This window comes from Aspergillus pseudotamarii, assembly GCF_009193445.1.
Source record: "Aspergillus pseudotamarii strain CBS 117625 unplaced genomic scaffold BDV38scaffold_60, whole genome shotgun sequence".
NCBI lineage: Eukaryota > Fungi > Ascomycota > Eurotiomycetes > Eurotiales > Aspergillaceae > Aspergillus > Aspergillus pseudotamarii.
Window position 1 is genome coordinate 135,456 of NW_022475074.1, and position 12,631 is coordinate 148,086.

A 12,631-nucleotide genomic window follows, 5' to 3' on the forward strand; every position below is an offset into this window, starting at 1 on the left:
CGGTGGGGCACGTGGGGCGGCCTTATCTCATCGCGTTCGATAGGAGAATAACCCACGAAAGGACAAAATCAACTCTCTATAGATGAATATATTCATGTATGGATACCAGATACCAACACTAATGTCCCCGTCCAATATCCTTTTTGTACGTATCAATTACCCATAGCCTTCCATCGCGCAGTGTCAAACAAAAGAAATAGTGAAATGTACAAACCAACAAAACAGAGGCATCTCAAAAGAAAACGAACACAAAATGATGATGGCCTTTTTCCAACATAACCAGGAAAGTAAGGAATAAGATATAGAACGTAACATAAAGAATTCAACGCCTTCGCTATGCATATGAAAGATTAACCAGTATGTCTCCTTAATGCCTCACCCGTTTCAACCCTGATTTCGAACATCAAGTCATCAATTTGTCGAATAGCATCTCGGTCTAAGGTGGCCGATTTAATATCGTCTAGCAGGTTTCTGAACGAGGTGATAATTCCTGTTGCGCTGCCGATATTCTCTGGATGGGCATCTGCCTGGGTTGTTTGAGAGAGCGCTTGTTTTCTTGTCTGGGGAACGGAATGGACCTCCGCGTTTCCTATATTGATATCGGTTTTAAGTTCTTGGTTGGTAGGTAGTTCCTTCTCGTTCGTAAGAGCGGTGGCCATGTTCTCGGCGGCCGGGGTATGTGTTGCAGGTTCTTCGGGGTGTTGAATGTCATTCTGTTCGAAAGAACCCTGGTGTATTTCTTCTTGGCAGTCATCATGGGAAGCCGCAATGGCAGTTTCTTCGGACTGAGCCTCTGACTTCGGAGATGGTTCCCTTGATGCATTGCCCTTACGCTTGGCGCTCCGCTTGCGCCAACGACCGTTTCGAGGTGATTTTCTGGGAGTTGCGCCTTCTTTTGGTACAGCCAGTGGGGAGTGACCACTCAGGCGGGAGGACCTGCGTTTTTGAGAGGCAGTGACCTCATTGACCTTTGTAGCGCCGATATTGTCCAGCTGTAGATCGGGCAGTCTGGCAGGTACATCATCTGCATCGCCTTTGACATGGAGCTTTTGCTTCTTCGGCGCTGACCCAGCTGGTGAAGATTCAACCTGTTGGGCGTTGCTCAACAATACCGATTTCTTTGAGCGAGTGCTCCGAGGTTCCTCGAGATCAGTATCGTCTATTTCCTTCGCAGGACGTCTCGTCGATCGACGCCGCTCTTTACTAGAAGGTGTCGACGCGTTTTCTTCATCTCTTTTCCTCTTTCTTGTCATAGGAGGTTCAGACGGAGGTTCAGATGGAAGTCCTGCCTCCTGTTCTTGATCTGGTTTATCTGAATCGACAGCGAATTCTAGGTCTTGCTCAAGTTGAGACGCAATCTGCGTCTCCATGTCGTCGCTAAAAGAATCCACGATCCAGTCACAAGCAGGCTCTAAACAGTCTGTGGTTTCACCAGATACGGCGACGTTTTTAGCGGTAGATTTAGAAGACATTGGCTTGTCAGGAGAGCCGTGATTGAATTTTGAAGCGTTCGCAACAAGGTCTGGTTCACCCACTGGGGGAATGTTAGGCTGAGGTTCAGCCGTACTTTGTGCGTCTGCTTTGGGCGTCTTGCCGGTAGATGAACGGAGACGACTGCTCAGCGGTGTTCCTGCTTGACTGGGACCTTCGCGTGCCTCTTCAGATTGCGTATGTTGACCGTCAGGCCGTTTCTTATCCTTCGATGCCGAACGTTTAGCTTTCTTAGCTTTCTTTTTCTTGTTCACCCTGTTCTCGACAGCTGCAGTGGTCAGAGACATCTGTTTGTTGCGGGCATTTGCACCCTGGGACTTAAGCTCAGGAGGAGAGGATGGAATGTCACTGTCAAAGCGAGAGTCCATTGCTGGTGTTGACAACGACGATGGGATCTGCGATCCAACAGACTGCGTTCGGGCCCTTATACCGGGGGTAGGGGAAGAGCCCAAAAAACCGTCTTCGTTGTCAGCTACGACAGGTGGCAAAGTAGGCGTTTGGGGTGTTCCCGACTCACGATCGGGACCACGCAGACCACGTAACTGCGGAGGTGTCATGAACCCGTATTCTTGCGGTGTATTTGTGGGGGGCGAAGAAGAGCGGAGATTCTCGATCATCGAAAATACATCGGTACGCTTCTTGGGTTCTTCGCTGGGTGGCAGAAATGAGACCGAAGCTTCCTCAATGCCAACTTGATCTGTTTCGTTGGGTTCGGCTGACTGGTGCGGTCGTGCCTCACCTGGCTGTTGCGCAACTCTAGGCTCAATGACTCTCGTGACAGGAGATGAGTTGAAGCCCACAGGGTAGGATGGCTCCACTGGATGGTCTAGGATAAACGCTATGCGGGATTTTTCAGACATATCTACCCGATTGCTATTCAATGCTTGTGATTCAAGGGAAGTTGTCGGAAGCCCAGCCTGGAACCAATCAGTATATAAATTCAAAAGCGAATAGCAAGTCACGTACGTGGCGCTGTCCTTGTCCCGAGTTCTGAAGCTTGATCTGCGATTCAAGCTGCTGCAGCGCACGAGATATAGATTCGGGATATGGGAGTGACTTTTGTTGTCCAAATGAAGGATTCCAGAAATCGCGAAACCTTTTCGCTATAGACATATGGGAGGACTCGAGGCCTGCACATATAATAGGTTCAAATCTCTGTAGACAGGAGGCGTTGTGGGGTGAACAAGCTTGCAAAATATTTATAACTGCGGACGAGAGAGCGCGGCCCTTGGCCTTGTTAGTACTTTCTTCCACATCCCTTGCTTAATAAACTTACCGCAGTGAGGATTCTGCTTTCCACACCACTTTCAACGTTGACCTTGCGCACGTCATCCTTTAACCAAAGAGCAAGGGGTTGTTGAGTAGTTTCAAGGATCGCAGAGCGAAATGCTGGAACACCAGAGCTTAGAAGGGACGTGAACGATTCTAAAAAGTCCGCGACGCCATTGGTCACTGTAGGGTCGAAGCTTTCATAAGACTCTCGAAGGATCCGATTGACTAGTTCAACTAATTTTGTGGGAAATATCGAACTGTCGCTGGCATGCCGATCTTGTCCGCCTACCGAGCCCTCTGTGTTCCGAACGTTATATTGGCAGTATGTGATGGAAAGGGAATGCCTAAATAAGGAGGCTGCTGGCAAGTAGGTGTCCCGAACTCTGAGCGCCATCATGCACTCGGAGAGTGGTTCTACAACCATTGTTGCAATTGCATCGTCACCCTTCTCGGTTCGCACGACGCGAATAAGGGAGTCCACAAGCTGATCCCACTCCTGGGTGATGTCGGAAAACTTCAATCCCGTAGAGAGGATCCTGATAGCATTATCGTAGTCGCGCAAAACAGATCCGTCACGCTCGCGGGCGGACTCAATAGGATAAGAACATATAGAATCCGCTGCCAGTCGTGCTGTTGACTTCCAACTTACCTGGGCAAAGTTATGGTTTCTGAAAGAGAATGGTGATTCACTTGGATATAAATCTGCACACTGCCTGAGAAGCTCTAAGCGTGAGCTCCTGGCCGTTCTGCCCTTGCATGCAGCGCCAAGGGTATCGTTGATTAGGCGCAGGTACGAAGCAGTTGGCTCCCGGACTCCTGAAACATCACTGACCAGTCGAAGCAAATGTAGAATAGGGCTGTCGAGGCTCGTGTTGACCCTCAAAGATCGATGTGTCGGCGTATTGGCAGCTTGGAACTTCTCGTCGGCTGTCTTCAGGAGGAGTTTCTCGGTGAATGGAATGCTTCCAAGTGAGATAATCATGGTTGTCGACAGGAACCTAAATCGGTCGAAAAATTTATCCAAGGAATTGTCTTCGATAGCGTTGAGTGAAGAAGGGCCAGCTTTCCAAAGGCGCTGGAGCAGACCAAGCATATGGGCGACTGCTTGCATTGATTCCGGAGACGGGGTAATCTCTTTGCTGGAAGCATACGACAGGGCTCGAGAAAGACTGACCCAGGCAGCGGCGATGCTTGACTGTTCGATGTCATCGGACCAGGTAGAAGACCTGAAGATGTTTTCGAACACCTTCAATACAGCGGTGATCCTGGACCTTACCCATCTGCAATCAAGTGAAGGCAGCTCCTCCGGGAGAAGGCGATTGCTTTCATTGGCTTTGTTCTCTAACCACACCTTCGCCTGGGAGCTCCACAGCATATTGGATAAGACCTGGGCCAGTTTGTCGCTTAAGCCAGGAACCATACTAAACGTGGTCGAGGAGGGCATGGCAAGGTATTCCTCCCACACGATGTCCAGATGTTGGTAGGACGCGGACGGACGGAAGGCATAATACAGGAGATTGTAATAGCTGCAAAGCACCATTTGGTTAGGCTGTGATGTCAGCTTACTTTGGCTCCTTCGCTCGAGTTGAGAGAGGATTGCCCTGATCAGTATTTTCAAAACCGCAGGATTTGTTGCATCATTCGGCCCGATGACACAGACAAAACGGTTCCATGCAATGATGGATTGCGCTCTGGTTTGTCCATCACTGCAGTTGAAACATTTCTGCAGTGGGGTAGTAAATTCTTTTAAATGCTCCCAATGATCGACGGGTAATCTCCTATTCCTAAGAAGTAAGATAACAGCAATCCAAATCTGAGGTACGTGTACGCCGGTATCCACACTTGACATCATCCGCGACATTCTTTCGCTGACCTCCTGTACTAGTTTCCTATCCTGACCGATGGGGCGGTCAAGATTATCTCTAATATTCTTCGATAAAATGGGATTTGGGCCGAATGCCAGGGACGTTTGATAGCTGAGGGAGATGGCCTTTATTCTGACGTCCTTTATGTGATGAAGCAAGCCCGATATGAGGTGATTCATCCATAGCGCTGTTTGAGAGATGAATAATGACTTGTTCTGGTTGAGAATACGTTGGTATATAGCTAACCGCTGTAGGGTAATTGCATTCCCATTTACCCGGTTGGTGATATCGTGCAACACGCTCATCAAACGGTTTAGTCTGGCGTTGTTCATTATCTTCGCATGGAAAGTCTGTGTTGACAAAATCGACAAATAATGGGTGGCCACAGATTTGGGCAGTTTGGCGTCCTGTAAGCCATTGATAGAATGATCGACAAGAAAAATTTTAAAGTCATCCGGCAGCTGGGCACATATTTCGGTGTGCCATACTAGAGCGGTGGCCAGCTTTAGAGCCTGAGTAACGAGATTGGTATCTGAAGGTCCACCAGTCCCAAGGTCCCGGGTCACATCTCGTTGGATGAACTGTGTGATAAGACCAAGCTTGTCTGCAATTTCCTGTCCTCCGGGAAGTCCATCGTATGCTCTCAACGCCCCGAAGAATTGCATGTAGGCGTCGAGTCTTGAACTGACAGATTCACCGGCTAATTGCTGCGTGATCGACTCTAGTAGCATGGCGAAAGACTCCGGGGTATAAGATGTAACACTAGGCGAGTTGACCGGTGCGGGTGAGCTGGTCGTCTTGAGAATTGATTTCGAAGGTTTGCACTCATTCGAAGGAGGTAGAGCCTTTAGATCTGATTTGTTCGGCTGGGACTTCGTCCATGGCGAGAAGTTCACCCGCTTGGATTTGCGACTGGCGAGACCGCCATTGGATGCAGTCGTCGCTAATGGGGAATCGTTCGAGGTCTTCACAGCAATCGGGGTATCTTGCGTGTGATTTAGCTCAATACGAGATGATGTCCTCGGCGGAGTAGGTGGACGAGCAGACAAAGGGCCGAGAGCCTGCACCATGTTTCAAAAGGTCGAGCGACGAGGAGAAAGATGGGATCGGAAGGAAGGTCAGGAACATCGCGATACCAGGCAGCAGTGAACTCAGACCGCAATATCCATTGCCCGGGTTGTAGCCTTTCTGCGGCGATCTGAAGCAATTGAGAGGTCGATCTCCTAAGGCCGCGCCAAGACTCTCAATTCAAAAAGAACGCGCCCCTGGTCCGAAATCGCGCCTGTGGCGTAAATCACGCGTAAAGTGGCAGTGGCGCGCTCAATGCCTGGGGCAGTAAGGCGGCGAGCCCAGGATCGGGTGTCAAGGCAGCAAAAGTTTTTTTTTACTACATACCCCTTTCCAATTGAGCAATACATGAATTGAGTATGAGCGATCATTGAGAATTTCAAAAGAGGGAAGTCTCTCTTCCGAAAAAGGGAAAATTTATGATGTCCTTTCTTTTTTCCACTTTGAATACATGCATATGAAGAAACGCCATTGCCGTCTTTTGCGGAGAAAGCGGCTAACCATGATTGAATGAACGTCGGTGGGGTTGATCTGCCCGCCGAATCTATTCTGTCCGTCTGCAATGTAGCTCGTGTCTCAAAACACCACGGTGATCTTGTGGACGTCTCTCAATCCGCTCACAGCGCTAGACTTACTGAGAGACCTTGAACTCTTGCTTGAATAGGCTCCGCCTCCACCAGTCGCTTATCAGTAGGGGCCTTGATAGCTGAGGTCGTTACACAGAGTGAGAACACACTGAACTACTACTGCTTTATACCCCTGAGATATAAGACAACGTGAAATATGGATTTCCAGACACTCCGAGGCGCAGGTATGTGCAGGCCAAGCGACAGTAATTATAAATAACACTGACCAACCTTTCATGGTTAGAGAAACTGCAACAAGTCACCCAACTACTGGGCTCGTTAGAAAAAGACTTGAATGAGAAAAAGCTCAGCAGCGCTGGTAGGATTAGCCGCGATAGAATAGTACGCTAGACATCTAACCTTGATATAGTAAAGGTCCAACTACTTTTACAGCTGAGACAACATGGCACAAATCCGGCTGATGCCGGTCCCATCTATTCCAAAAGGGTGCGTTCTGCTCTATTTTCTGAGGTGCTTGTACTAATAGCTACATAGGGAATGGAAATTCTGGCAAAGTATGGTGTTGATGGAGAATCTGTAGACATCCGACGAGCTGCCTTACGCTGTGTTGCAAATGCTCTTCTCTTAGATCCCAAGATGCGTCAGCTATTCGCAGATACTGGCCATGGTGGTAAACTAGCAGAGAAACTCAAGGTATGTCTTTCGCAACTATGGTCTTACGAAAGCTAACAGTTCAGTGCGACTCCTCGGAGGATGAAATGGTCATCAGCCGGATACTATTTCTATCCACATACGACACGACCATGGACTTTGACGATCTTGTGAATAAACATGGACTGGGTGATAATGTCAACTATGTAATGATTACCTGCGCCATGGTCTGTTGTCATTACTAACCAGCTCTATAGCAAATTGTTCGACATGCTAAGCAGTTCCCAAAATCACTCAAGAAGCCTCTACCTCAGATTGACGAGCTCGCTCTTATTGACACACTGAAGCTCATTTTCAACGTGTCCAAGATCTATCCAGACTTGTCTTCAACATTCGCGCCTTCAATTCCCTATATATTTAAGATGATCAGTCGTATTGAAATCCCTGCTAAGCCACTGGATGGTCTGCTTAGCTACCTCCTCAACTGCTTGTCTACTCTTGACCTTGAAAACAAGAAAGGCAAGCCTTTTGACAGCAACCCACTCTTCCCTACATTCAATCAAAACTGCAATGTTGACAAGCTGATCAATATCTTGGACCATGCCACGTCATTATACAGCCCCGAGGAGCTTGAGACCAAGGCTATCCCACTTCTTCACTCGCTCATCACCATTCACGAACTGGCGCCGGACGGGCCCCGTAAATACATGCAGTGGCTACTCCTGCCAGAGGATAATGATAGGAACCAGCCTATCGGGCAATCTGACACGCTTTCTTCCAAGTTACTGAAGCTGTCTACCGCGCCATACCCGAACCTGAAAACCGCTATTTCGGAGCTTATGTTTGTGCTCTCCGGAAAGAACGCTGAAAATCTTACGAAGAATATCGGATACGGATTTGCTGCAGGCCTACTCGCCACCCGTGGCATGGAGATCCCCAAGACTGCCGGAGAGGCGTTCGCCACAGAAAGGCTCGACCCTGAGATTAACCCCATCACCGGTCAAAGATGGGCCGCAGAGAAACAGGATACGGGTCCTCCTATGTCCCAGGAAGAGAAGGAGAGAGAGGCCGAGCGACTGTTTGTGCTTTTTGAGAGGTAAGTCTATCATATTGCTCATAGGGGCTAATGCTAACCCTGACTAGGGCCAGAGCCAACGGTATCCTCAAGGTGGAGAATCCCGTCGCGCAGGCTGTCCGTGAGGGGAGGTTCGAAGAATTACCTGATTCGGATAGTGATTAAATGATTTGATTCCTTTGTTGTATTATAATTTTAGGCTTAATAAAAGAGAGAGAGAGAGATGCATTATACCCGATTGCAACTAATAGAACAGTCAAACGTGACACTGAACGTGACAGGATTTCCAGCAAAAGACCTGGTCGTTTCCACTTTGTCTGTTGACACTCAACCTCTTCCGCAGACGACAACCTTGATCCTTCCTCCAGCATGCACCTCTTTTATTTTCATACTCTCGCCACTCTATCCCTGGACCACAAATCTCCCACATGATGAGACAACAACCTCTAGAATCTTCACATCGTTACTCTTTTCTCAATCGCCCGCACCTAACCCTGGACAATCAATCGAAAAATGGCTACAATATCCCTCAGTGATCCAGCTTTGGACAAGCCAGGGCTCATCCCGTTTAAATATGTAATTGAAACTTTAAAAATGATTTTCACGAAATGGTCTAAAGCAAAGTGTACCAATATAGAGTTTTCTTCGTTTCGTGTTAAGGCTGAAACTAATGAAGCTTCGGGTATACCTGTGGTTCATGCCCAATGGTTGAGAGGGAGATCTGCAGTCTTTCCCACCAGAATTAGTACATCGATACACGAGGAAGGTAAGTACGCTCTTCTTTATGTACAGATGTGAAGATTGAAACCAGAGAACTACCATATACAAACTTGGATTACTCAAGCATCATACAATTCTCGACATGAACAGATGAGTTGCCACGATTCCCCACCAAGAGTCCAAACTCATGCACATCATACGAAACGGAACCGGGGTGCCCAAAGACCCGACAAGACAAGGAACCTCGTCTCAAGTGGACACCCTGAAGAGCCAGTGAACGCGACCCACGTGTCATAGAAGCCTGAATTAATGTAATAAGTTTTGCCCCTCTGCTAGCTCACAAAGATTGTGATCGAAAAGGAAAAAAAAAAAAATCCATAGCACATCCCGTGGGTAGCAAAAATGACATAGCTTTCTGACACCCTTCTACGACCATACCTGAAATAGAAATCGTTTGAGTCCTCCCGATGGGCTGGAAACTAATCTAACTTGATCTTATCATAATATGGCATCTGAAAATCCCGGGCCCAAGAGCAAATTCGAGGTTGCGCTGTTTCTGGCTGCTAGTAAGGGGTATGAGTCGATCGTGCAACTGTTGCTCGGCACCCCTGGTGTGGCACTGGATTGTAAGGATGAAGATGGCCGAAGTGCGCTTTCTTGGGCCGCAGAAGAGGGTCATGAGAAAGTAGTTCAGCTCTTGATGGCGAGCGGAAATGTGGACGTTAACGCGAGGGATACCAAGCTTGGCCAGACTCCTCTTTGCTGGGCAGTTAAAAACGGACATGAAGGAGTGGTTAGCCAACTCCTGGCCCGCAGTGAAGTTGATCCCAATATCCCCGATTTGAATGGTAATACGCCATTGTACTGGGCTGCCGAGAAGGGAAAGCCGACGATAATGGCGTTGTTGCTGAAGAGGAACGCCGACCCTGGAATCAAAGATGCCAATGGCCGGACACCGTTGCTCTGGGCTGCGGATAAAGGCCATGTTGAAGTTGTCATGTTGCTCCTTGGCTCGGGTAGAGTCAATGTCGATGATGCAGATGCTGCTGGCCGTACGCCCTTATGGTGGGCTGCTCGAAATGGACATTTGCCAGTTGTGCAATTGCTAGTGCGACAAAGTGCCAACTTGGAAGCGCATCCTCTTATCGACAGTGAAACGCAAGGACCGCATGGTACACCGTTGTATCAGGCTGTGCGCCAAGGACATATTGAGGTGGTCAGGTATTTGGTGAGAAAAGGCGCGGATAAGAACACACCTTCCGGGGAGCTTGGCCTGCCATTGGTGCTAACACTAGTCATGTACGATAGAAGCAAACGCAGTATGATGACGATGCTGCAGCTTTTACTGAAGAAAGGTGCAGATGTCAATGTGAAGGATAAGTCCGGTCAAACATGCTTACATATGGCGGCCAAGAACGGTGATGCTGAATTGGCTACTCTCTTCCTGAATATGGGTGCAGAAGTGAATGAGCTGGATAAAGCGGGCAAGACACCCTTGCATCATGCCGTGCAATATGAGCATGATAGTATTGCAGAATTACTACTCTCGAGTGGCGCTGAACCTGACGCACAAGACGACCATGGCGATACACCTCTCCATATTGCAGCATCCGGGATTTCCAGAAGCATGGTAGCCTTACTACTAGAGAGCATAATGGATATCAATGTGGCAAATTATTCTGGAGAGACCCCCCTGCACAAGGCTGCCGAGCGTGGCCACCGCAAAATGGTGGACTTTCTGATCCAAAGTGGAGCGGATGTTGACCTGCAGGACGACTATGGGCGAACGGCTCTGCATAGGGCAGTATCTTCCAAGGGCCATGCAATGAGACTACTCGTGAATAGGAATGCAGACGTCTTTGCTAGGGACATGTTCGGACAGACTGCGCTTCATATGGCGGCCAAGGCCGGGCTCAGAAACGACGTGTATTTCCTTCTTGGTCACGGAGCCTCAGCAGATGATAAAGACGACAGCGGACAGACAGCACGAGACCTAGCCGCTAAGGCAGGAGAGACCGATGTGGTAAAGCTTTTAAGCTCTATGACCGTGTCAGACTCCGATTGATTATATCAAAATTTGATACAGCCTATGAGATACTTGATGAGCTTATGTAAAGGGCAGGGGCAATGGTGCAGCTTACGAGTACTCTTGCTTTTGCCTCCTGTACATGACCATTTTATTAGTTTGTGATTCTAACGAGATTATTGACAATGTCTTGCAGTACAATCATGTATTGAACTTCCCCCAAGTCTTCGATGTTGCTGGTAGATCTCCCAAGGTTTTGCGTTTCTCTTGTAAACATATACTTCGCCATTGCCCTTAACAGAGAGAACTGGCATTTGTAGCAAAATTATAGTGTTACATGTATAAAAGGGACATACTGCTTTGTTAGAGAGAAACATCCATATCTGGATCTCTTGATGACTTCATTTGTTTGCCATAGTTTTCTTGACTATTACTTGTTTAGCCCATTTTAGTGAATATGTGATAGAAGTGCTAGTCTACCTTGATATTGCTCATGTAACTAATTGTGCTGATTAGTAAGCTATGTATTTTTATACCTAGTTAAAACTTCACACATCTTAGTAAGTAGACATATACCAATTTCAGGAAATGAGAAGAAAGAATGGCAGATTATGAGATAATTACATTGCCTTCATAGAGTATCGATTAAGTCGCGATCGGTGAAGACCTCGTTCATGAGTATAAGTACAGAAAATGGATTAAATGACGTACCGATAAAGCCCCTTGCGGCGGGATAGCGGGACAAATTTATTTTCCGCCGGCAGAAAAGATTTCGCGGGGTAATATTTGACCAACTATTCTACAAACCTCCACGAAACATCGTTGATACACAAAAGATCGCTTACTTCTATATTCATTTTTCTTTCCATTTGGTTATCTATCATACTCGCCCAACATGTCGAAGAAATTTGATCCCGAGACGGCCGAGAACTTTGAGGATGTACGTTCCCTTGCGCCTAGTCTTTTCGAGATCTAGGATTGGATGCTGACCATTTTTTTTTGTAGATGGAGAAGCAGTTCGCAGTTAAGGGTACGTTGTAAACCCATCCTTTCACCTCCACTCCTTATGCTTACGTCCCACAGCCGTCGAACATTTGATGACCTATTGGTCGATTCTCGAGAAGGTCCCAGGGTCGAAGCTTCGGTTGACAAAGATGGATGACCAAATTCTTGAGAGCTTCATGAAAGAATTTCCCGAATTCGATCCCGCCGAGACCCTCAACGAGGCGAAAATGAAGAGCAAGGAGGGCAAGGAGAAGTGGCGTAACTGGATGAAGCAGTACGAGAAAACGATTGACGACTACAACTTTGGCACTATGCTGCGCTCGAACCCCAAGTTTGAATACGACCAAGAGACTACGATCTTTGGTAAGTTCCCCCGTCTTTGTTAGCGTGCCATCGGGCAAACGCAGAGCTAACAAAGAAACAGCCGTGCGCATGCAGTTCTATGCTGTTGAAATCGCCAGGTGAGCGCCGAAAACTTTGGACTGTCAAGCATATTACTGACAATTACAGAAACCGTGCCGGTCTTAATGACTGGATCTATGAGAAGGCTCAGGGCAAGTCCAGCTCGTAAGCCCAGTGTTACTATTTTATGTTCGCCAAAACCCGCGGAGGGTTTACTCCTCGGACCACCACCAGTGACTGACTTCCATCAAACATGGAGTCTGTGGAGTTGCTATCTACTCAATTTGTAGACTCTACAGCGTCTCTGGGCGTAGGGCCGGAGCGCGGTCCAGATGGCTTTGACATCTGATAGATGGTTACCCTGGGCTATTATAGAATTTTCTTCTTCTGAAAGCAAAAGTGTACATACATTACATACGAGCGGTTGTAGTTTGGTACAATTGTGTTGACGGGCACGGGACCATTGAGA

General features: G+C 47.8%; 3 protein-coding genes across 3 annotated transcripts; 2 read left to right on the plus strand and 1 right to left on the minus strand.

The window, feature by feature from the left end:
• Window positions 1-124: 124 nt before the first annotated feature.
• Window positions 125-5,826, minus strand: BDV38DRAFT_257079 (putative telomere length regulator protein (Rif1)). Its single transcript, XM_032055575.1, has 3 exons — window positions 2,768-5,826; window positions 2,458-2,718; window positions 125-2,408 (listed from the first exon to the last, which is right to left on the minus strand). Exons 1-3 carry the CDS (start codon window positions 5,696-5,698, stop codon window positions 351-353), a joined length of 5,250 nt encoding a protein of 1,749 aa, XP_031909972.1. The 5' UTR covers window positions 5,699-5,826; the 3' UTR covers window positions 125-350.
• A 209-nt stretch (window positions 5,827-6,035) lies between these two features.
• BDV38DRAFT_179136 (synembryn) lies at window positions 6,036-8,348 on the plus strand. Its single transcript, XM_032052047.1, has 7 exons — window positions 6,036-6,507; window positions 6,567-6,641; window positions 6,693-6,769; window positions 6,818-6,976; window positions 7,021-7,140; window positions 7,192-8,030; window positions 8,078-8,348. Exons 1-7 carry the CDS (start codon window positions 6,480-6,482, stop codon window positions 8,172-8,174), a joined length of 1,395 nt encoding a protein of 464 aa, XP_031909973.1. The 5' UTR covers window positions 6,036-6,479; the 3' UTR covers window positions 8,175-8,348.
• A 3,302-nt stretch (window positions 8,349-11,650) lies between these two features.
• On the plus strand, window positions 11,651-12,331 carry BDV38DRAFT_286388 (polysaccharide biosynthesis domain-containing protein; the record flags this gene model as incomplete). Its single annotated transcript, XM_032060653.1, has 5 exons — window positions 11,651-11,695; window positions 11,761-11,785; window positions 11,839-12,123; window positions 12,185-12,221; window positions 12,271-12,331. The coding sequence occupies 5 exons, from the start codon at window positions 11,651-11,653 to the stop codon at window positions 12,329-12,331; spliced, it is 453 nt and encodes a 150-aa protein (XP_031909974.1).
• Between the last annotated feature and the right edge of the window lie 300 nt (window positions 12,332-12,631).

What these genes read in the sequence shown, in the direction of transcription:
- BDV38DRAFT_257079 (XM_032055575.1), bottom strand. Translation starts at nt 5,698, where the DNA reads ATGGTGCAGGCTCTCGGCCCTTTGTCTGCTCGTCCACCTACTCCGCCG. An exon ending in AAAGCAGAATCCTCACTGCG is followed by an intron (nt 2,719 to 2,767) that starts GTAAGTTTATTA and finishes AACAAGGCCAAG; the next exon opens with GGCCGCGCTCTCTCGTCCGC. An exon ending in CGGGACAAGGACAGCGCCAC is followed by an intron (nt 2,409 to 2,457) that starts GTACGTGACTTG and finishes GATTGGTTCCAG; the next exon opens with GCTGGGCTTCCGACAACTTC.
- BDV38DRAFT_179136 (XM_032052047.1), top strand. Translation starts at nt 6,480, where the DNA reads ATGGATTTCCAGACACTCCGAGGCGCAG. An exon ending in AACTAGCAGAGAAACTCAAG is followed by an intron (nt 6,977 to 7,020) that starts GTATGTCTTTCG and finishes CTAACAGTTCAG; the next exon opens with TGCGACTCCTCGGAGGATGA. An exon ending in TGGGTGATAATGTCAACTAT is followed by an intron (nt 7,141 to 7,191) that starts GTAATGATTACC and finishes CCAGCTCTATAG; the next exon opens with CAAATTGTTCGACATGCTAA.